Consider the following 24870-nt stretch of genomic DNA (forward strand, 5'->3'; position numbering starts at 1 on the left):
AGGCCCATCTTTCTCCCTTCCTCACCTTTCCGATTTTGGCAACAAGATCGGCAAGGCTCCCCCCCCCCCCTCCACAATGGCACTCAGCAGCATCGGCTCCCCCCCCCCCCTGCAACAGCACTCAAGTTCGGCCTCCTTCTCCCGGCATCAATAGAACTTCAGATCAGCAACAAGTGCTCAGTCAAAAGCTTCCCTCTGACTGAACTGCCTGGGCGAGCAACTGTTGCCGATCTGAAGTTCTGCTGATATCAGGAGAAGGAGGCCGAATTTGAGTGCTGTCGCAGGGGGCGCCGATGCCGCTGAGTGCCATCGCCGGGAGGGGGGAGGGCACCGATGCCGCTGAGTGCCGGCGCCGATGCTGCTGAGTGCTGGCGCCATTGCAGCCCAGGAATTTTCTGGACCTGTCCGGCTGTGCACCCCCCCTAAGGCTGCACCTGGGGCGGATCTCCTCCCGCCCCCCCCTTGGTACGCCACTGCTCTAAGGAATGAGCTAATAGAATTATGTTTTTCGACATTTGGAGAGATTATAGCTCTCGATCCAAAATGGCGACATACTAAGTTGTCTGAGCTACATCCCCCTTGGAAGCTCCTTCGATTTAACTTTCTTTGTTGCCTTATTACCTGTTTTCCGGTAATGCCGAAGAGAAGGTGACAAAGAGCTGCTAGAACCTCGCAGCGTTCCGGGATGGCCGTCTTCGGCAATATTGAGGAGCTAATGAGGAGAATGCAGGACATGCCGTTGCCTTCGGGGAACTTCCCACAGGAAACATACAGTGGAGGCAAGACTGCAGCGATTTCCATGGGATTAGAAACATCTTTGAGCCCCGATGTTAGAGCACCTCTCCCACGCCCTCAATCCACCAGTTCCCTGCAGGCAGAGGCATTTCCGGAAGTCAGAGTTCACCTCCTCCTGGACGCTAGGGAGAATGAGAAGGGGACTGTGCTGTTGGACTCTTTGCCGATGCAAAGGAATCTGCACAGGGAGATTGAAGAAGAAGCGGTAGGGATAAACAAGCCCAGCAGGTCGTTTGACGAGCCACGCTGTCAATGGGTGAGCTAATTGAATTAAATTCACATTCTTTCCAAGTTGAGAAGCCCCAGGAAGTAACACTGGACTCTCTATGGGACCTTGTAGCCAATTTGGCAAGATCTATAAACCCACAGTTACAGCAGCTGGAAGGAAAATTTAATATTCAAGAAATTCAGATTCAAAATTTAAAGACTGAAGTAGAGGATTTTAAAACTTCTGTACAGGCTGTCCACCAAGAATTAAAAGCCTCCAAGCAAATCACTGAGACATTAATTAAGGACAATATTAATTTGAGAAGGAAGGTGGAGGCATTAGAAAATTTTTCTCGAAATAATAATCTTAGACTGATTAATTTCCCTAGGGCCTCAATGGTAGCTCCTAGGGAAATGTTGAAATGTTACATGTTGGAAGTATTGGAGGTTCCTGAGGAGTCAATACCTCCATTTACACAGGTTTATTACCTTCCAAATGTGCCACAAGACCGACAAGAGCAACAGGAATTGGGACATGATTCAATTAATATATAAAATCTGTTGGAACTATCTGATAAAGAATTGGTGACTCCAGCAACTTTACTTCTAATGGTAGCTCTCACACCAGATAAAAACTGGTTGCTGAGACTTTTCTTTAAAAATAAACAAAAATAATTTTTAGGCCTTAAAATACAGATGTTTCCAGATTTGGCTAAAGATACACAGAGAAGGAGACATGAATTCTTATTGATTAAAACCTAGTGTTACAGCCCTGAGGGCGACCTTTTACTTGCGTCATCCATGTAAATGTGTAATTCATTACCAGTCTCATAAATTTGTTTTCTTTGAGCTGTCCCACTAACAACATTTCTCTCAATGTCACGCTTGGAGAAAGATAAGATCTGAATGCTTTGTTAAAGGAAAGAGTGCCCTAGTCTCACCCAACTAGTCTATTGCTTTTGTAAATGTAATTTTCTTTAATACTTGCTTACTACCCGTTTTGGATCATTTTTGAGGACTTGAGTTGAAATTTAAGCTTATATTTGATTTCTTCAATAATGTAATTCTTATTTTATTATTCTTTGCTCAATTTCCTTTCTGTACAAGTGAAAAATGCTTGATTTATAATGAAACTCAAAAAATATATAAGAATAAAAAAAGAATGATATTTTTAAGCTATTGCACTTTCAAATTTGTTGGTTATGCATATCGTGTTCCACCATACGATGTATTCTATCTTAGATAAGTTCTTCCAACAGTGCAAGATATTTTTAATAGCCAAAAATAATAGAATGTTAAATAAACGGGCATTGGACGCTGACATGGAGTATATGAGATCATGTTGTCCAAGAATAATAATTTTAAGATGTAAGGGTTCATTAATCTTTAGAATGGTGGATATGGTTTTCCAAACTTTATTCCAATACAATTTAAGATGTGAGATTTGATATAACATGTGCGGCAGTGTACCTTCAAATTTTCCACAGGACCAGCATAGATTGGAACCATCTTTGGAATATTTAGTGAGTTTATGCGGAGTCCAGTGGGATCAATATAATAGAAAGTATATTGATTGGAGGTCAGGAGCCAATTTATCCATTCTAACTACATACTGAACTTAACTCATTAATTCAAACCTATAAATTCTTATGAAATCACTAACATTAGATTTGCAACACATGGCTTAATATATGATGACACCAAAAGTATTATCAAATTTATTCCCTTACTCTTCTAATTACCTTCACTTTATATATATTTTCTTTTCCAAACATGCACGCAGGCCATGCGGTCTGCCCTGGAAAACAGAGCTGATCATGTGATTTCCTGCCATGCACCACCATTTTTTTTACACTGCTGGTAGTGTGTGGGGTAGCACGTAGTGTTCCGGTCCTGTGCTATGTATAGCAGGATATGTGCAGGGGCGGATGATTAGCACATACCCCGCTGTGCGCAGCATGGGACTGAAAGCCCATGTGCTGCCCCACACACTACTGGAAACTACTATGAGGTGCCATTCCTACCTCACTGTGCAAGTGATTGATAAGGAGGGGGGACAGGATACTGAACCTGGCAGGGAGGTAGGGGGGTTGGTTGCAGAGACTGGCAGGCCAGGGGAGGGTGGGAATGAGGGGGCTGGATGCAGAGCCTGATAGAGCAGCGAGGGAGTCTTGAATATTAAACACACACACACACACGGTTTATATTCGAGTCAACCTTTTTCCCTCCCTTTTTTTGGGGGGAAATGTTACCTCGGTTTATATTCGGGTTGGTTTATATTTGAGTATATAACATTGTTAAGTGCTCAGAATGGTAGATGATGCAGGATATACATTTTTTAAATAAATATATGAATAGTCAAGTTATACTTTAAATATCAGTCTGTTACTCTTTTCATTGAAATTTTGTCTTCAGATAAACCAATGTGTCTCATGATCTGGCTATCTGCTAACCAAGTGAAGCTTTGCATTTATAAATTGGAGATCAGGGTAAAAACAGCAAATGATCTCAGCAATGGGGTGGGGGAGGGCAGCTAACACAGAGAGGAAACATTGCTGTTGTGCAGTAATTGGGTTGCATCCTCCAGCGGTTGTGATTGCTGTTTTCACAGTATGCTGAACCATGGTGATCATATGGAACAGAATCCTGGTGCATGCCACTGCACTATCTGACGCTTGCTTTTCCTTTTTGTTTTTCAGAAACCATTTGTTCAGATTACAGTTGGAAGATCTGTCTCTGATTCAGGTTGGTGCAATAAGTTTTATTCATATCTTTTTTCTCATGATACTTTTATTTAAACAGCACCAAACACCTGTATTACAACAGGAATACAGTGAACCTACAGTAGTAGGAAATACTAAATACAAAACAATGCATTACAGAGCAAAGCATCAAAGTAAGATGCTGGATATAGGGGGAGGGGAGGAAAGCCAACCTGTAGCACAGGAAACAAAAATGAAGCTGCTCAATTTAAAAGTTACAAGTAACTGGCCAGGATAGAAGAAAATGTGTCTGGGGAATTAAATGTGAGAGGAGTGTGACAGCAGAAGACATTACAGAGAAGAAAGTGGAGGCCAGAGTTTTGTTCATATTTGGTTGTATTTGTTTTAAAGTTTTATTTAGATTGACTCCAACCTACCTCTCTTCCCACTTCAAATTTTATAATTCAAAAAAAAGAATACACAGAGAACTTGCTGGTTTATGTTTCCATCAGTAAAAGCATATTGTAATAAGAGATTCCTAGGAAAAACATGTCAGGCTAGTGTAATGAATTCATATTGGAATGTTCAAACTCAATGTTATTACCTATTTCAAAAAACTCTTAAAACTTGTTTGTTTGAAAAATATTGGACTTAATTACATTCTCCATTTTTAGACTGCTATTTATTGTAAGTCTAGCCTTTTCTCACTTTGAACCACCTTTGAGAAACATTTTGATTCAATTGTAATTTGTATTTTTCTGAGAAACATTTGACATTTGTATTGTAATTCGCTGCCTGTATAGCTTTTTCTTATTTTAAACCACCTTGAACTGATGGTTTGGTGGTATTCAAGAATAAAATTATTATTATTATTATGAAGCAGGAAGACTTTGCAGAGGCTTTGAGGTGGGTGTAGAGAGAGTGAGGAAAGTTCAGATGTACAATATGGGAGAAGAGCAGGGAGAAAGAGATGGTAAAGACAAGACAGAGTTGCTCTCTCAAACAGTTTTTATATATGTTTGGTGTGGTATAACCCAATGCTTTGAAAAAACAAATTCTTGCAGTCTCAAGCTGCAAGTCATGTCATATGTCTTGGTTTGCATTCAGTGTTACCTTTGTTTGATTGATACAGATGCCTTTTTTTATATTGGTCAGGCAGAGATTTATCACTGCAAGATGAACTGAACCATGTAGATATATGTCTCCAGTACTTTAAGGATTTGCTTTCTTTAGTTTTACTATAAATACCAACAAGCCCTTTTGAAAAGAGTCTGCCTTTGTAAAAACATCTTTGTTCTGGTTCAAATACATCTTGTATGATTGAAAACATATATATTTGACAGAATTCTAAGTGAAGGATATCCCAAAAGATGTTTGCAGTATAACTGGCACAAAGCAATTTGCAAATACGGCACGTGTCTTGCTGAATGCTATGAACCAGATGTTTAAAGAAGTTTCTACTATTTTGTAACAATGTACAGCATGCAGTGCAGCTCTGGTTGTATTGTGATCTACTGTGTTTAATTACTTTTTATGATGTTAGGGTACATTACTGCTAAGTGATAACTCTTTGAGTTTTATAAATACAGAATAAAAGTTCATTAGCTTACACATTCCTCTAATTTAGTTCAATAGGGACCAAACCATAAATGCTTACGAGATAGATTAACTAGTACATTTATTGAGTGTATTTCTATAAGGGGTGTCTAGATGCAGGCACTAAGGCCCTGATTCTACAAAGTGCGTCCCGATTTTAGGCAGCTGTAGGCGTCCTACAGCTGTCTAATCAGCCAATCGGGATGCACGTTTTTTAAACAAATGCTCCCCAGGCAGGCCGCCTATATTGAAGGCGAGGCCCGCAAGACACCTAAGCTCGCCTAAGGGCCTTAGGCGGGCCTTAGGCGAACCTAGGCGGCCCTACGCGTCTCCCTAGTAGAGGAAGAGACGCTTACAATGTAGGCCAACAAAATGCTGGTCTACATTGTAAGTAGATGCGGCCGCTATACTTATTGCGGCAAGGGATCTCTCTGCTGCTATATAGCGGGCCGCGGCCGCCTGTCCAATTGCTGGCAGGAGGGTGCCCAAACCCTCCTGCCAGAAGATGCCCCCCCCCCCGACACTACCGACCGCCCCCCCCCCGACACTACCGATCGCTGGCAGGAGGGTGCCCAATCCCTCCTGCCGGAAGACGCACCCCCTCCGCACCCCACCCCCCCCCCGCGCTAACAGCCCTCAAACCTCCCCCCAACCAAACTAACCTTTCCTTGTTGGCCAGACGGGACTTGCCCGTCTAGCCGACAGGCCCGTCTCGTCCCGGCCCATCCTTCCAAAGCCTAAGGCCTGATTGGCCCAGGCTCTAGAAGCCTGGACCAATCAGGCCTTAGGCATAGCGGGTCCGCCCATCCCCACTTAATCTAAGGTCTGATTGGTAAAAGAAGGATGCCTTCCATTGAGGGAAATTGAAGATAGAATTGTTTCTGTACAATATGACCTGGACTTTTTGCTAGTAATGAGATAAATTCCTCTAGATAGTATGGCATCTGGCCATATAGAATATTAAAAACCATAATACAAAGCTTAATTTTTGCATTTACTGGCAACCAATGTAATTTAATGAAATATGAGGGGCATTCAATAATTTATCTACCTCAGTAGGACAGAAAATAGTTTTCAAATATTTTTGTTTTATTTTTCAATATAGTCCTCTGATAGCGTCATACATTTCATCCACTTTTCCTGCAATGACTTTAACCCTTTTGAAAAGAATTCTTCTGTTTGACCTTCAAACCAGGACATCACAGCTTCCTTGATATCTTTATCACTTGAAAACTGCTGTCCATGAAAAGATTTCTTCAAAACCCAGAACAGGAGATAATCCGAGGGAACCAGGTCAGGACTGTAGGGTGGATGGTTCAGCTGCTGAAACCCACATTCTTAGATGGCAGCCTGTGATTTTCATGACAAAGCATGTCTACTGCGAGTTTTCCTTGTCTTTTCTCCTTGATTGACTCCTGCAAAGCGATAACTGTGTTGGTGTAACTCTCCGGTTATGGCTGTCTTTTGTAGCATGAACTCCAGAAGCAAAGTCCTTCCATCATCCCAGAAGACAATTGCCATGACTTTGCCTGCAGATTTTTTTATATCTTGAACTTTTTTTGAGTGGGGGGATGATTTGTGCTTCCACTGCATTGATTCCTTTTGGATTCAGGATCTCTTTGATAGACCTATCTCATCCCCAGTTACCAAACAATGAAAAAAATTCACTTGGTCTTCACAGAGAATTGCCAAGTTCTCCTGACAGCACTGGTGCCTCATGGCCTTTTAACATGGCCATCATCATTCTTGGAACCCATCATGCACTAACCTTGGACATGCCTAACTTTTTCATGAATTATTTTCCAAAGTGTATCTGCAGAGATGCCCATTTCTTCAGCTATTTGGGAAACCTTAATTTGATTGACAAAATTAAATCCTCAATTTTCTCGCACATTTCTCTGGAAGCTGCTTCTACAGACTGTCCAATGGACAAGGTTGAACGCACGTCAAAGATCAAATTATATAAACTCCCCTTTTACTAAGCCGTGGTAGAGAACTAAACCGTGGCTCAGAGAGTTGAGTGTTAAATGCTCTGACGCTGCTCGGATGCTCATCGAATTTCGATGAGCATAGGAGCAGCGTTGGAGCAATTAGCACTTTCTTCATTAGTTTACTGGCCTACTGAAAGTAGTCTAGCTTTTGAAAATTAGTCCAAAATCGCTACATTATTGCTTAACAAAAGGGTTTCACCTATTTGTTGACCATTGTTTCTATGTATCCGAGTAGACTAGTTCAGAATACATATTACATAGTTCCTAACTGGCTTCATTTAAAAAGGTGTTTGTGGCTCTGGAGGTAGATCTTTCCATCTTCAAGAGTATTGAAGCATGAAAGGGTTGGTTTAGATGTGTCTTTTGGTATAGACTTTATTAAATCTCAGAGCAAAACAAAGCTGTAGACATTTTTTTTTATAAATGAAAAGACAATTGTGAAAATCTGCAAAGAAAAAGAGTTGCATCAATACATTATAGATAAACAAAGAACATGAGCAAACACATTGTAAACTTTTCACATCTTCATCATGTTTCTGTCCATAGCCTTTTCTTATGCTGGACGTGGCCTTAGGCTTGCCTAGGCGCATCCGTAGGCGTGAGTCAGACACCTTAAAAGTAAGTCTGTAAAATGCTGGCCTATATTTAAGGCATCTGTACAAACAATAGAAGCAATTCTGGATGTAGCACCTACCGGTGATTGACATGCAGTAGGATCCTGTTTTGCTGGCAGGTTCTGTTTCCAGGATCAGGCCCTTTGGGGCAAATTCTATAAGCGGCGTCCCGATTGTATGTGGCGGTAGGTGTCCTAACTCATGTCTAACCAGCCAATTGGGATGCATGTTCATTTTTGTTTTAACACCCCAAGGCAGGCAGCCTACATTGAAAGGCATTTTTGCGAGCCTAGGGAGGCGTGTAGGGCCGCTTAAGCTTGCCCAAAACTAGGCGTGGATGTGGTTTCACCCGGAAGTGGCCTTAGGCGAGCTTAGGCAGCCCTAGGCATTTCCCCCATAATGCCGCGATAGGTGCCTGAAATGTAGGCCTGCAAAATGCTGGTCTACATTTCAAATAGACGCGCCCACTGAGCTGATCACAGCAAATGAATCTCCCTACTGAAATCAGTTTAGCAGCCACAGCAGGGAACCTGAACCCCCATGAAGGCTACTGGAACCCCCGAAGACCCCCCACCCCCAAATACCCAACCCCTCCTGCCACTCCCCACTCCCCAAGACTTCCCCTGGCAGGAGGAGTGCCCAATTCCTCCTGCCACCAACCTCTCAAAGATCAACACAGGAGGAATGCCCAGTTCCTCCTGCCAGAACCCCCCCTGAAGACATGCCTCCCTAACCCCCCACCCTCTAGCCCACCCGGACCCACCAGTACCTATTTTTCATAGGCCAGACAGAAGGATACTTATTTCCTCCAGCCAGCAGGCCCGCCTCCACAGAATGGCAGGCCTTCCCCTTCCTGGTGCATCCTGGGATGCACTGGGGAGGGGCCTATGGCCCTGATTGGTCCAGGCACCTAAGACCCCTCCTATAGGAGGGCCTTAGGTGCCTGAGCCTACTAGAATCTTAGGCCTATCTCCCAGTGCATTCTGGGATGCTGGGTGGCTGTTGAACAAACTTGAACGGCTGAAGTTAGGACCCAAAGTGGTGAACTGGATCAGAAACTGGCTGTCGGACAGACGCCAGAGGGTGGTGGTTAATGGAAGTCGCTCGAAAGAAGGAAAGGTGACTAGTGGAGTCCCTCAGGGTTCGGTGCTGGGGCCAATTCTGTTCAATATGTTTGTGAGTGACATTGCTGAAGGGTTAGAAGGAAAAGTGTGCCTTTTTGCAGATAATACCAAGATTTGTAACAGAGTAGACACCGAAGAGGGAGTGGAAAATATGAAAAAGGATCTGCAAAAGTTAGAGGAATGGTCTAATGCCTGGCAATTAAAATTCAATGCAAAGAAATGCAGAGTAATGTATTTGGGGATTAATAATAGGAAGGAACCGTATATGCTGGGAGGAGAGAAGCTGATATGCATGGACGGGGAGAGGGAACTTGGGGTTATAGTGTCCGAAGATCTAAAGGCGAAAAAACAGTGTGACAAGGCAGTGGCTGCTGCCAGAAGGATGCTGGGCTGTATAAAGAGAGGCGTAGTCAGTAGAAGGAAGAAGGTGTTGATGCCCCTATACAGGTCATTGATAAGGCCCCACTTGGAGTATTGTGTTCAGTTTTGGAGACCGTATCTGGCGAAAGACGTAAGAAGACTTGAGGCGGTCCAGAGGATGGCAACAAAAATGATAGGAGGCTTGCTCCAGAAGACGAATGAGGAGAGACTGGAAGCCCTGAATATGTATACCCTAGAGGAAAGGAGAGACAGGGGAGATATGATTCAGATGTTCAAATACTTGAAGGGTATTAACGTAGAACAAAATCTTTTCCAGAGAAAGGAAAATGATAAAACCAGAGGACATAATTTGAGGTTGAGGGGTGGTAGATTCAGGGGCAATGTTAGGAAATTCTACTTTACGGAGAGTGTAGTGGAGGCCTGGAATGTGCTCCCGAGAGAGGTGGTGGAGAGTAAAACTGTGACTGAGTTCAAAGAAGCGTGGGATGAACACAGAAGATTTAAAATCAGAAAATAATATTAAATATTGGACTAGGTCAGTACTGGGCAGTCTTGCACGGTCTGTGTCTGTGTATGGCCGTTTGGTGGAGGATGGGCTGGGGAGGGCTTCAATGGCTGGGAGGGTGTAGATGGGCTGGAGTAAGTCTTAACAGAGATTTTGGCAGTTGGAACCCAAGCACAGTACCGGGTAAAGCTTTAGATTCTTGCCCAGAAATAGGTAAGAAGAAAAAAAAAAAAAAAAATTTAAAATTTAAATTGAATCAGGTTGGGCAGACTGGATGGATCATTCGGGTCTTTATCTGCCGTCATCTACTATGTTACTATATGCTACTATGTTATAATAATAACAGCTTATATACCGCAATACCATGAAGTTCTATGCGGTTTACAAAGATTAAGCAAAGGTACAAATTGATTGACTTTAAGAGGGGAGGAAGAAAGAGGGTTATTTATATATATATTTATATATTTTTTTTAAATAACTTTGGATTAAGGATTTTTCCTAGCCATTTCATTTGTTATTTAAGGGGTTTTCTATTCCTTGGTTTTTAAATTTTTACATATTACTGGTGCAGTAGGATTAGCTTAGTTTACTTATTTATCAGAACAACATTGATTTATTTAAAACCATACAATCAACTTCTTATCTAGGAAATACCTTCCGTCACTATGTACATGTGATTCTCAAAAAGTATAGCAGTTGCATCATGCTTCATTGAAAGGATAAAGTGCTACAGTAATAGTAATTGTGCCCCAGGTTCCTTATCGCCTTACAGTACTGGTGAAAGGTGCATCAATATATTTTCAAGGCAGTCATTTCCTTCCTCTGCTGGCACATCAAATAGCCATCCAGCATGCCATGGATTTCTACTTGTCCTTAAGAAGTGAGCACCGGTCTTTGGTTTAAGAATTTAATCTGATGATATCTGCAGTGAATCAGTGTTTGATATGTCTAGCCAATTCGCTTTGTGCCAAGGAGAAAAGCAGAGTGAGTAAAGAGATTGAAAGCCCTTTAATCTCAAGCCAGGGAAGCATTTTCAGAAAAAAAATGTTCAAAGCTGGCAAGAGAAGCCATGAGATTATGATGATTATGAAAAGCCACAAGGCTCTAGCTTTAGGAGGGCAAGTATTTGCCTCGTTTGTACTAATCCTCAGAACAGGAATCTTCTTTTTATTTTGGTTTTTTGTAATGCTTGCACCCTTCCTCCAAACAATGTATTCGTATCAGGAAGGAAACGATAAAAGCAATTATTAGAAATAACCAGTCCTTTGGATGAGTCTACTAAATGTTTCATAAGGATTTTGGTTCTGAAGTGACCAAGAAAAATAGGATCCAATGGATTCAATTTTCAGAAGTTTACATAACAGGGAAGTAACGTGGAGGACCATTTATTGATAAGACGTCTAAGTCTGTCTATGGACATTTCCCACAAAATATCCAAATTAAAAGACATATAAAAGACTGGTTTTGAAACCCAAATCTACAAAAAAAAAAAATAATAATAATAATAATGTATACAGTATATCTTTCCTAGAAGTCATCTTGACTGTACAGATAGAAAAAGTAGATTGACATTGCTTATCAACAGCACTTTTTCTTTCCTTTCCAACTTTTGGATATCTATTAGTTTACTGTCTGAGATAAAGGTCTATAAACAACACCTGCCACAATATGCTACACTATTAGAGAATATTAATCAAAGGAGCTTACATTTTCATGCCTTACTTATGAGAACCTTTTATCTCACTCATTATTCTGTCATATTTTAAGTAAGATATACCAGATTCTACCATATGTTGAACATAATAACATAAGAATTGCCGCTACTGGGTCAGACCAGTGGTCCATTGTGCCCAGCAGCCTACTCACGCGACGGCCCTTAGGTCAAAGACTAGCACCCTAACTGAGACTAGCCTTACCTGCGCACGTTCTGGTTCAGCAGGAACTTATCTAACTTTGTCTTCAATCCCTGGAGGGTGTTTCCCCTATAACAGCCTCCGGAAGAGCATTCCAGTTTTCTACCACTCTCTGGGTGAAGAAGAACTTCCTTACATTTGTACAGAATCAATCTCCTTTTAACTTTAGAGAGTGCCCTCTCGTTCTCTCTACCTTGGAGAGGGTGAATAACCTGTCTTTATCTATTAAGTCTATTCCCTTCATTATCTTGAATGTTTCAATGATGTCTGCTCTGTTTCCTCTTTTTAAGGGAGAAGAGGCCCAGTTTCTCTAATCTTTTACTGTACGGCAACTCCTCCAGCCCCTTAACCATTTTAGTCGCTCTTCTCTGGACCCTTTCGAGTAGCACTGTGTTCTTCTTCATATACAGCGACCTGTGCTAGACGCAGTATTCCAGGTGAGGGCATACCTTGTCCCAGAACCTTCTCCGATCTGTTCGTGATCCCCTTCTTAATCATTCCTAGCATTCTGTTCACCCTTTTCACCGTCACCGTGCATTGCGTGGACGGCTTCATCCACTTATCAACCAGTACTCCCAAGTCTCTTTCCTAGGGGGGTCTCTCCAAGTACCGCACCGGACATCCTGTATTAGTGTGTAAGATTTTTGTTACCGACATGCATCACCTTACACTTATCCATGTTAAACCTAATTTGCCATGTTGCGGCCCATTTCTCAAGCATGTTTATGTCACGTTGCAGGTCTTCGCAATCCTCCTGCGTCTTCACTACTCTGAATAACTTTGTATCGTCTGCAAATTTCGCTCGTCGTACCAATTTCCAGGTCATTTATAAATATGTTGAAGAGCACGGGTTCAAGCACCGAACCCTGTGGCACTCCACTCGTGACACTCTTCCAGTCTGAATATTGTCTATTTACCCCCACTCTCTGTTTCCTATCCGCCAGCCAGTTTTTAATCCATGTGAGTATTTCACCCTTGATTCCATAGCTCACAATTTTTCAAAGTAGTCGTTCATGTGGGACCTTTTCGAACACCTTATGAAAATCCAGATATACAATGTCGACCAAGTCACCCTTGTCTATTTGCCTGTTTACTCCCTCAAAGAAGTGCAGCAAGTTCATCAAGCAAGATCTTCCTTTGCTGAAGCCGTGCTAGCTGGTCCTCATGTCCATTCAGGTGATCAATGATGCGGTCCTTTATCAGCGCCTCTACCATCTTTCCCGGTACCGAGGTCAGACTCACAGGTCTGTTGTTTCCCGGATCTCCCCTCGAACCTTTCTTGAAGATCGGCGTAACATTTGTCACCTTCCAGTCTTCCGGAATCCTTCCCGATTTGATTGACAGATTGGCTATTAGTTGAAGCAGTTCAGCTATAGCCCCTTTCAATTCCTTGATTACCCTCAGATGGATTCCATCCGGTCCTGTGGATTTAAGAACATAAGAACATAAGAAGTTGCCTCCGCTGAGGCAGACCATAGGTCCATCCTGCTCAGCGGTCCGCTCCTGCGGCGGCCCATCAGGCCCATTGTCTGAGCAATGGTCTATACCTATCTATACCCCCCAATCCCTTTTTCTTCTAGGAATCTATCCAAACCTTCTTTGAAACCATTTAATGTTTTCTTGTCTACAACAGCCTCTGGAAGCGCGTTCCATGTGTCCACTACCCTCTGAGTGAAAAAGAACTTCCTAGCGTTTGTTCTAAACCTGTCCCCCTTCAATTTCTCCAAGTGCCCCCTTGTACTTGTGGTGCCCCTTAATTTAAAAAATCTGTCCCTGTCTACTTTTTCTATGCCCTTCAGGATCTTGAAGGTTTCTATCATGTCTCCTCTAAGTCTTCGCTTTTCCAGGGAGAAAAGTCCCAACTGCTTCAATCTGTCAGAATATGGGAGATTTTCCATTCCCTTTATCAGTTTGGTTGCTCTTCTTTGTACTCCCTCAAGTACCGCCATGTCTTTCTTGAGGTACGGCGACCAGTACTGGACACAGTACTCCAGATGCGGCCGTACCATTGCACGATACAGCGGCATGATGACTTCCTTCGTCCTGGTCGTAATACCCTTCTTAATGATACCCAGCATTCTGTTTGCTTTCCTAGAGGCTGTGGCGCATTGCGCCGATGCCTTCAGTGTTGCGTCTACCATCACTCCCAGGTCTCTCTCCAGGTTACTAACCCCTAGTGGTGTTCCCCCCATTTTGTATGTGAACATCGGGTTCTTTTTCCCCACGTGCATGACCTTGCATTTCCCCACGTTGAAGCTCATCTGCCACTTTTCGGCCCACTTTTCCAGCCGCGTTAGATCCTTTTGGAGATCCTCGCAGTCTTCCTTGGTTTGAGCCCTGCTGTATAGTTTGGTGTCATCTGCAAATTTAATGACTTCACACTTAGTTCCCGCCTCTAGGTCATTTATGTAGATATTGAACAAGAGTGGTCCCAGCACCGACCCCTGCGGAACTCCGCTCGTGACCCCTTTCCAGTCTGAGTAGTGGCCCTTTACGCCAACCCTCTGCTTCCTGTTTGCCAGCCAGTTTTTGATCCATCGGTGGACCTCCCCTTGTACCCCGTGGTTCCATATCTTTTTAAGCAGTCTCTCGTGTGGCACCTTGTCGAAGGCTTTTTGGAAGTCAAGGTAAATGATGTCTATAGATTCCCCTTTATCCACCTGGCTGTTCACTCCCTCAAAGAAGTACAATAAGTTTGTGAGGCATGACCTACCCTTACAGAAGCCTTACAGAAGCCTATCAATTTGCCTGCATACCTCTTCTACACTGACTGTCAACCCTGTCAGTTTCCTGTCTTCATTTCCTGCATATAGCCTGTCGGCTTCCAGTATGTTGTGTATATCCTCTTTGGTAATTACAAATGCAAAATATGTGTTCAGTTTGTCGGCAATGGCTTTGTTCTCCTTTAGTACTCCCTTTAATCCATGGTCATCCAACGGCCCCACCGCTTCCTTCGGAGGTCGTTTTCCCCTTAATATATCAAAAGAACGGCTTGAAGTTTTTTCCTTGGCTACTTTTTCCTCATAGTCTCTTTTGGCCCCTCTTACCGTCTTATGACACCTGCTTTGATGTTGTTTGTGCTTCCAGTTTTCATCCGTTTCATCAGTTTTCTATTCCTTAAACAAAGTCTTCTTGTCTTGACACCAAGAAAATATCTTCTTTCCAATTGGCTATAACCAATTTTAAAATCAGGACTAGTAAAATGTTAGGTAGAAGGGCTTCCTCTGTAGGAATGATGTTGATGCCACTGCCAAAACTTTCCAAATTGCTATACCATAGGAAAAAAAATGTTATATATAGGTAGTATACAGATGTGACCCCCAATTACATTCCAAAATGGCTGTTCTGAACACTCAAACAACATGAAGATAATTTTATAAAGTAAGTGGTAACAGTTACACGCGTGATATAAATGCAAATGTTTAGACTACCAGCCTATAGGCACATATGTGTGCATATGCATGCCTGTATGCCAATATTCTACCTAAATGCTATTCTGTAAACACTAAGTATACGAAATAGCATGTAGTTTACAGGTGGTGGTACACATTGGTGAAGAATGGGCGGGATAACATAGAATACTATGTTACACATGTTCTTTTACAATCCAGGTGCAAACTCTTACATTATCCATAGATGATACAAGTGCTTGTGTCTAAGTACACACATATACTGTACATCTGACATGTATCTATAATGAAAATTAGGCATCTACTTTCCTTTCCAGAAAATTGCTCTCCATCTGGACAAGCACTCTGATAGAAATCCTGTTGAGGGACCTTGCAGCCATATTCACTTAGCAGTTTGTTATTTTACAAGGGGGGAATAGCGACAGAATGGGCAAAATAATTCAATCTGTCATTTGTACATTATGCCGTGTATCATAAATGCTTGTGTTGAAGGCTTTATTCCAGCCTAAGTCTAGGGAAGTTGAACTTTGCTGCTCTCCCAGCGACCTCTCTCTGGTGAGTCTCTTGCTTCGGGACCTCCTCTCCTCCTGGGACCTCCTGGGACATACTCCTCCTTGCCTGAGTCCTGTCCTCCTGACTTATCTGGTTTGCCTTCTTCTCATTAAGGTGGCTCAGCACTGAGCTATAGAGTCCAGTGCATTCTGGGACCTGTAGTTCTTCCATTCTTGGGCCAACACTCCTCCTGCCCAGTGAAATAGTAGCTCTAGTGAGTAGGAACCTCTTACTTTCTCACAGAGACCTTTTGCTATAATAGCACAACTTGTGGTAAAATAACCCATCTTAACAGTAGCACACATAGATGAATTTCCCCCTTAGTGACACTGTTATAAAGAGCTGTATCCATTTCACAGGGCACATCCTTAGGCTACTAAACAATCACTTAGTTCTAGTATCTATGGAATGAACACAAGAAGTGGGCAAAAGAGGAAGGGTTTAACCCCATACCATGTGGTGAAGCACTGTCAAACAAGAAGTAGAGACCCTGGGAAACATTGTACAAAATCCTAACAACTGGAAATTGCTGACCAATGGTCCAAAAGGAACAGGAGGAACTAAGAATAAGACTAAACAACTAACTTCCAAGGCCAAGTGTTCAAAATGTACATATGAAAGAAAAAAAAAAGGTATTCCAAGCACTATTGGAAGGAACACTGGTAAATATTATAGTCAAGCGGCAAAAGTTTAGAATCTGATTAAAGTAAAATAGAACTTTATGGTCTGAATTCAAAGCATTACATTTGGTGCAGACCTAACACAGCACATCCCTCAGAGTACACCATCCTTACTGTGACACACAGGGCCGCCATCAGGGCAGTACCACCAGTCCTGCATTCAGGGGCCCGGAGCTGGCAGGGGGCCCGGGCTCCCCCAGGGTCCTAGGCCACAGTCTAGGGGGAGGGGCGGTCCGCCCCACGTGGACAGGAGAGAGCTGGACGGGGGACCCGCGGAGTTCAATACATCTCGAGCCGCGAGGCTCGTCTTCTGTTCCTTCCTGCCCTGCAGCTAACATATAGCCGATCGCAAGCATTACCCGATGTCAGCGCTGACGTCGGAGGGAGGGCTTAAGCAAAGCCTGCCCAACGACGTCAGTGCTGACGTCAGAGAATACTTCCGGTCGGCTATTTGTGCGCAGCAGGGCAGGCAGGAAGCAGAAGACAAGCCTCGCGGCTTGAGCTTCGTTTTGCTGAGAAAGTTGCAAAGATGGGCTGGGAGGCAAATGCGGAACACAAAAGGGGGGAGGGAGTGCGTTTTGGACACAAGGCATGAACTTGGGAGAGAGGAAGGGAGGGAAAGAGATGCTGAGGTGGGGGAGAGAATGGGTTTTTGGACACAGAAGGCATGGACTTGGGAGAGAGGAAGGGAGGGAAAGAGATGCTGAGGTGGGGGAGGGAATGCGTTTTTGGACACAGAAGAAATGGACTTGGGAGAGAGGAAGGGAGGGAAAGAGATGCTGAGGTGGGGGAGGGAATGAGTTTTTGGACACAGAAGGCATGGACTTTGGAGAGAGGAAGGGAGGGAAAGAGATGGTTGTGTACACGGGGAATAGTAGAAAGGAGAATTTTTGGTCATAGGGAGGGAATGAGGTACAGATAGTGGCATACCAGGGTGGGGGGGGCGGTCTGCCCCGCCCCGGGTTTACGTCCCAAGGGGGTGCACAGCTGGCCACCCTCCAGTGTTCTCCCTAGGCCGGCAAACTGTGGCTCTTTAGCCACTTGAGTGTCACCGCCGCCATCGGGAACAGGCCAGCGCCAAGTTCTCCCTGCTTTTCCCTGTGGGGCCGGCCAACTCGCGCCACTCGCGTCAATTCTGACGTTGGAGAGGACGTTCTGGGCCAGCCAATCGCCACCCCAGTGGCGGTGGCAGCATTTTCCCAATGGTGGTGGCATAGGGGAGGGCAGGGAGAAAGAAAGAAAGAAAGGGGGGACAGGAAGCCACAAAGAAAGAAAGGGGGCAGGGTGAAACAAAGAAAAATGGGGCACGGAAAGAGAGAGAGAGAAAGACAGACATACAGAACGAAAGAGGGTGTGGAGAGAGAAAGAAGGGGACAGGGTGAGAGAGAGAAAAACAGACATACAGAAAGAAAGGGGGTATGGAGAGAGAGAAAAAGAAAGAAGGGGCAGGGTGAAATAAAGAAAAAGTTTGGGGAGGGAATGAGGTCTGGAGGAGAGGAAGCATACAGGAGGCTGAAAGAAGGGAAGAAATATAAGAAATATTGGATGCACAGTCAGAAGAATAAAGTGCAACCAGAGACTGATGAAATTACCAAAGGTAGGAAAAATGGTTTTATTTTCAATTTAGTGATCAAAATGTGTCTGCTTTGAGAATTTGTATATGCTGTCTATATTTTGCACTATGGTCCCCTTTTACTAAACCGCAATAGCGTTTTTTTAGCGCAGGGAGCCTATGAGCGTTGAGAGCAGCGTGGGGCATTCAGCACAGCTCCCTGCGCTAAAAACCGCTATCGTGTTTTAGTAAAAAGGGAGGGGGAATATTTGTCTATTTTTGTATAGTTGTTACTGAGGTGACATTGCATAAAGTCATCTGCCTTGACCTCTTTGAAAACCCGCGGAATATAAATGATAATTAACATTTTCTCTGCGTACAGCGTGCTTTGTGAAATTTTATTGTTGGTAGATCATTTTGACTTGGCCACAAAGGTAAGGGGGAGGGAGGGAGGGGAACTGCTGAAAGACATCTAGTAATCCTTGAAGGCTTGACTGTGCAGGGAATTATTTTTGTAAAATCATGTTTTGTTATGTGACTGGCATTATTTAGACTTTAATTTCTATGAATGAATAGAATGAAAATGATATAAATTACTTGCTTGTTTTTATGTGCGTGTGCTGAAGGAAAGTGGAGAGAGAGTGGGCTGAGGACGCTGAAGGGAAATGGGGAAGAGAGAATGGGGAGAAGACGCTGATTTATAAATTGACAATTGTACAGAATATTGTTTCTTTTTTATATTCATCCATAGCTGCATGTTAATGATGTGCTCATATGCACTTATTTATCATCATAACATATACATCATCATTAACATGCAGCTGTGGATGTGTAAGGACAGGCTGAGGAGGATGGATGGGAAGGAAGGAAGGTGCACATATCAACATATCGTACATTTTTAACATGCATGATGCAGCTATAGGCAAGCAGAGGAGGATGGGATCATACAGATGTGTATGTTCAGATATGCGCTCAGATGTGTAGTTTTTTCTGGTATATTTATTAAGCTTACAGTATTTATAAAAACATATTTACGGTAATACTTGTTACAAAAAAATATTGTGCAATTGTGATCTACTTCTGGCCTACAAAGGTCAAAAGAAATCCTTAACTGAGATTTTACATTCAAAAGTGAATTATAGCTACTAGCACAATTATTTATTAGTTATTTATTATGCAGATGTTTGTTAGTTTGTTATTAGTTCAGTATTAGACATATGTTAGTTTAGAATAGATAGGTATAGATTAGTTTAGGTTAGGTTAGGTCCCTGCTGAAAGAGTCTACCTTGACGTGGTTGCAGGCTTACAAATCTTTTGGTCAAAGAGTGCGGCGACAGAGAAAAGTATGTGTGTATTCGGCCCATGGAAGAAGGGGGGTCGGGGGAGGGGGAAGGGGTGCGTGGGGGGCCCAATAGGATTGCTCAGTAAGGGGCCCAGAAATTTCTGATGGCGGCCCTGGTGACACATGGTGGTGGCAATATTACATTATAGGGATGCTTCTCATTGCCAGATTTTGGGGCACTTCTCAGGGTAGAAGGAAAAATTAATGAAGAAAAGTGCAAAAAAAAAAAATCCTTAATAAAAAACCTGCTACTTTGCAAGAAAGCTGAAGCTGAGATGGAGGTTCACCTTTCAACATGTCTATAACCCAGAGAACACAGCCAAAACTACAGTGGAGTGGGAAAGGAGCAAAAGCATTCATTTGCTTAACTGAGCTTGGGGCTCCGACTAGCCCAATCTAACCAAACATCTGTTGACATGGTGTGAATATGGCTAGCCATAAGAAGCTCCAAGGAACTTGACAGATCTTAAACATCTTGCTAAAGAATGGTCTTATACTGACAAATTTAGGGGTACAAAATTCATGGACATTCGCCCCTGCAAACTCACAGCAAAAATCACTGTCAAAAACAGAAACCATTATGAAATTAAAACTTTGGGTTTAGAAGGATAAAGAGGAATGGGTACTGGGAAGTGGAGCAGAAAGTTAAATGATGTGGGAAAAAGTTGAATTGGGCTGTATGCAGGGACTCATGTGTACATCTACACAAGTGCACAACTCAACAGGGGAGATTGAATTCACTGTTTTGGCCAGTAGATGCTGTCATTCATTATATTACTGTGGTTCTACTTACTGCTGGTTCCATGGAGACCTTCATTGTAGCAGTCTAATAAGCATATGCTTGCCAACTCCTGGTGCTCCTGCATTAATAAAACAAATGATAAAGAGTAGACATAAAAGCAAGAAATAATAGCTGTAGAGAAATCTGGTAATTAAAATGTACCTATGTCCAAGTCTGTTCTGCATTGATAATAAAGCTATTCAGCATTAAATTGACAAAGTGTGTTATATTTGTCCTCATAGGCAAAGGTGAACGTGATGGGGAAGGCATATGGAGAAGACAAAGACTATGCTGTTCATACAGTGTTATCTAGTGACTTTTTAAATAATTAAGATCCACTCTTGAATTTATGTGTGATTTGTCTGAGTTTATCAGTCCTGTGAATAAAATGAAACTGCCTATTGGTGTGATAATTGGTATTTCTTTCTAGGAGATCACAATTATCCTTATAGCAGCCACAGCCATCATCAAAATTTGATTTCTTTTTGCATGCTTTAATTATTCTGGTATCTCTATGCAAGGTCAGAAGAAGGATCTACATATAAAAACAAATATATGAGTCTATATATGTATATAACTTTAAGGGTTAAATGCATATCTAATAATATACCCATTATATACAGTATTATAATTAAATAGTACTACTGTGCAGTTTGCTAAAGGTAGTAGTTAGAGGGAAACCAATTTACTATTGTTGAATATACTATAGTTGCTCTTTGAGCGCTATACCTTTTTTACTTTATTTTTAACTATTTAATTAGAATTATAGAGCTTGGGCCGAGTTGCATCAGATAATTTCAAAATAGAAAAAGTGTGTTGAGGTATTGGCGAGAGATAGATGGCATAGGAGAGACATTATAACAGAAAAATAAGTGATTATATAAGTATTTTCTTGAGACCTTGTCTGGAAAAATACAGAGATGATTCATAGGGTTGCTAACAGGCTAACATTTTCCCAAAGGGGTCTGATCCTGCCCTAGATGTACTCTAGACGAAGAACACTTTCAAGCTAATCTAACCCACAATGAACTTATATCATACAAAAAAAGGGGGTTTCTTTGGATCATAAAAAGTTATTTTGCAAATTTTTAATTACACATGAAAGTGTATCAATTTGTGCACAGAATTAATACAATATAAATACAATATAAATAACATCCTGCTCAAACCGTTGGTACAGATACCCTGATTTAGAGAAAACTTTCCCAAATAGTGAATTCACTAGGCGGTTGAAGTATCATATAGAGGTTCAGTACATAGAACCTTTTATAACATATCATATTTTTCGCTCCATAAGATGCACTTTTTTTCCACCCAAAAGTGGGTGGAAATGTTGGTGCGTCTTATGGAACGAAGATACAAATTTTGACACCCCCAACTCGAACCTTTTTAAAACTTCCCCCGTCGTAGCTTTTTAAAATGGATCAATGGATTCCCCCCCTGTACCTTTATAAACTGCTTTTTAAAACAAAACCGCCCGCCCATCCGTCTATCCGTCATGTGGTCTCAAGTTTCAAGTTTAAGTTTCAAGTTTATTTATTATTTGATTAATCACCTATTCCAAATTCTAAGCGATGTACAAATTGGTAAAATAAATTGTCTAAAATATACATAAAATAGACCATATAATTAACAAGGGGATAAGTCACAAAACAAACTAATTAAGATAAGACAAGAATACAATAGGACAGGTGGGATAGAAATACAATCTTAGATAGGAAAGAATCAACAATTAAAGGTAAAACACAACAGGAATCGAAGGACAAATAAATAGGTAAAATAAAAGTAGACAAATGAGCAATTAACGAAAGATCTCTTTGGTGGATCACCTTTTAAAATTCAGCTAATAGCCTGGTGATCCACCGGTGTGTCGGCCACCAGGCTATTAGCGCTCCTGCCTGGGCCGCACTACTTTCTGAATGGCTGCCCAGTTCTCATGAGTCCCGCGAGAACTGATGGCAGCCATTCAGAAAGCAGCGCAGCCCAGGCAGGAGCGCAGAGAGCTCACTCCTGATGGCCAACACCACGAAGACTCCATGGACGGCGGCTTGATTCCGGCTTCGCTTTGCGCTATAAATGCTACAAGTGCGCTGAGACCGCTCACGTCCTCTATACCTCCTCCCCCTCAGGGCCCACGCTAGGTACCGCCAGGGTTGGACAGCCCTTCGATGCCACAGCTGACTGAGAAAAGAATGTCAGCAACTGCGACCAATCTTAAAAAGGGAACAAATGGCTCCAGGGGCTAACAAGACACCTACCTTACCGGTTTGTCTGAAGCTAGTGTATTGTGGTATGCGAGGTAGGCCTGTTAGGATTGGCCCTAGTATAAGGCCCATGCCTAGAGCAGTGAATTCCCATTCTGCCCAAGATAAAGAACAATTTTCCTTCTTACCTGATATTCCCACTAAAACCAGCAGAGGGAGCTTAGGGGTTGAACTACAGACTTCCCCTCCCGCTCACCTTCCCAAGGCTTGTGACCAGAAATGCTTTGCACCTGGGAAGGTTGGGCGGGGCTGTAAGTTCCTTAACCTCAGGGCTGGGCAGTTGGAAAGGCAGAGGGAGAACTGGAGAGAAGGAGAACGGTCACAGGAACAGTACTGGCAGCCTAGCTCAGGACTAAGAGCTCTGCAGGACCTACAAAGCCCAGAATGTATGGAGATCACTGAAGCTGATACTGACTTGACTCCTGATCTCTCTGAAATTCCACAAGCCATGGAGTTGGGGCTGGAATCGTATGCAGAGGTCCCGCTGGAAAGTCAACCCATGGAAATATGTTGCTCCAAGCCAAGTAAGGAAACTGCCTAATGAAGATTTCCAAAACTAAGGAGTTAGCTGAACTGTTTTGTTTTTTCTTTTTGTGAAGCTGTGCTTTAATCCATCCTATTAAGTTGGTACAGGGAAGCACAGGGTCTTAGGACTGAAAGAACCTAAGTGCATTTATTTGCTGAGCTTGTTCCTGTTCTGGAGAAAATAAACCTTTTTCCAGCCAGTGTGGTATGGGATTTAACCCCACGTTTTTGAGGTGGGATAGAGGGCTCAATTGTGTAGCAAAATTACAACACGTGGAGCACACCACCTGGCCAGCATTTCCATTTGCTGAAGAAGTGCAGTGCGGTGGCACTGATCTTGGTACAAGTTTCTATCAAAGTAAAGAGACTGCTTGTCTTGATTAGTTTTTCTGTTTTGAAAGAACTTTAAAGCTGAGGCTCATAAATACAGAGCCTTTCTTCCTTTTTGCTGTGTGAATTTTGAACTTTAAAGCATATGATATTGAAATTGAGTTTGGTTTTGAAGACTGCATTATTTTGTTTGAAATCCTGACAAAAAGTTTGTTTTTATTTTTGTTTAATGCTATGCAGCAAAATAAAATCCAGTCCTGATTTTCAAGAAAAACTTACCTGGCTTTTTGGCAAAATCCTTGCTCTAAACCGGTGTCTTTTTCATTCCTTGTGGAGCCTTCCACGGCTCACAAGGGTACAAACCTTGTCCCTGCAGTCCTGGACACATTGCCCTGAGAGTGCGCGTGACAAAAGTTGGTATCATTCATGGGATTTTGATTTTTCTACCTCCATGAGAGACTAATCCTCCATAGCCCCAGGTACGTTAGATAGATTGTGAGCCCGCCGGGACAGATAGGGAAATGCTTGAGTACCTGATTGTAAAACCGCTTAGATAACCTTGATAGGCGGTATATAAAAATCTTAATAAACTTGAAACTTGACTGTAAAGGACTAAGCCTGAAGTAGGACTAAAAGTTTTGTTTGTTTGATTCATCTGTTGGAGTTGACAAGTGCACCAGTGCAGCAGTCGAGCAACAGTGATCTGTGGGAGAGTCTGTGACAGAGAAGGTCGTGGAAGGGAGTGGAGAAACCAAGCCGGAGTGAGCCCAGCTGTGTTCCTGAGTTCCAAGTCCAGCTATCACTACCCAAAGGCTCAGACTCGTCAGTCTGTCGGGTAAGAGTACCCTGGGCAGCTGATTGAGGATAAGGGTGTGATAAAGGGACTGGGAGGCATAGGCTGGGGTTAGCTTGCGGGAGTGGGCCAGAAAAAAAAAAAGGCCGCACTTGGGTTTCTTTCCTTTGTTTTTATTTTCCAGCCTCACCATGGATCTCCAGCAATTGTTTACCCTCTTGGCTTCCGAGCGACAGAAGCAGACGGAGGATTTGAAAGTCGTGCTACAAAGCAACCAGGAACTCTGGCAAGCAAGTCAAGCAGAGACCGGGCGGCGGCACGAGGAACTGGTTAAGTCGATGGCAGACCAGACAAGAACCCTAGCGCAGCTATTTCAAGGGACTACTAGTGGACCTATAGCTGGATCTCCGACAACCATAGGATCTCCGGTAGGACTACAAAGTTTGCATACCATGCAAGTGTGTAAGATGGGTTCCACAAATGCTCCTGATGACTTTTTACTTACATTTGAAAGGATGGCTGTGGCAGCAGGCTGGCCGGAGCAACAATGGGCTACAAGACTGATACCGTGCCTTGCTGGTGCAGCATTGACAGCCTATCAGACTCTTAGTCCTGAGCTAGCCAGTAACTACAGAGCCATAAAAAACCACATCTTGGATTATCTAGGCTTCACTAGGGAGCACTACCGGCAGGAATTCAGGGGTTCCCAAATGGGGGATAAGGAAAGACCCAAAGCCCTCTTACATCGTCTAAAGAAATTAGCTGAAAGGTGGCTACAACCCTGTCTTGGGGATGCCCAGGCTTTACTCACCG

General features: G+C 42.8%; 1 protein-coding gene across 1 annotated transcript in view; it reads left to right on the forward strand.

The window, feature by feature from the left end:
• The window catches only part of SEMA5A (semaphorin 5A), a 1054315-nt gene that overhangs the window by 475668 nt on the left and 553777 nt on the right, over positions 1–24870 (forward strand). Inside the window, 1 exon segment of the mRNA XM_033929716.1 lies at positions 3702–3747. Coding sequence (XP_033785607.1) covers positions 3702–3747 — 46 coding nt within the window.

This window comes from Geotrypetes seraphini, chromosome 2, assembly GCF_902459505.1.
Source record: "Geotrypetes seraphini chromosome 2, aGeoSer1.1, whole genome shotgun sequence".
Classification (NCBI taxonomy): Eukaryota; Metazoa; Chordata; class Amphibia; order Gymnophiona; family Dermophiidae; genus Geotrypetes; species Geotrypetes seraphini.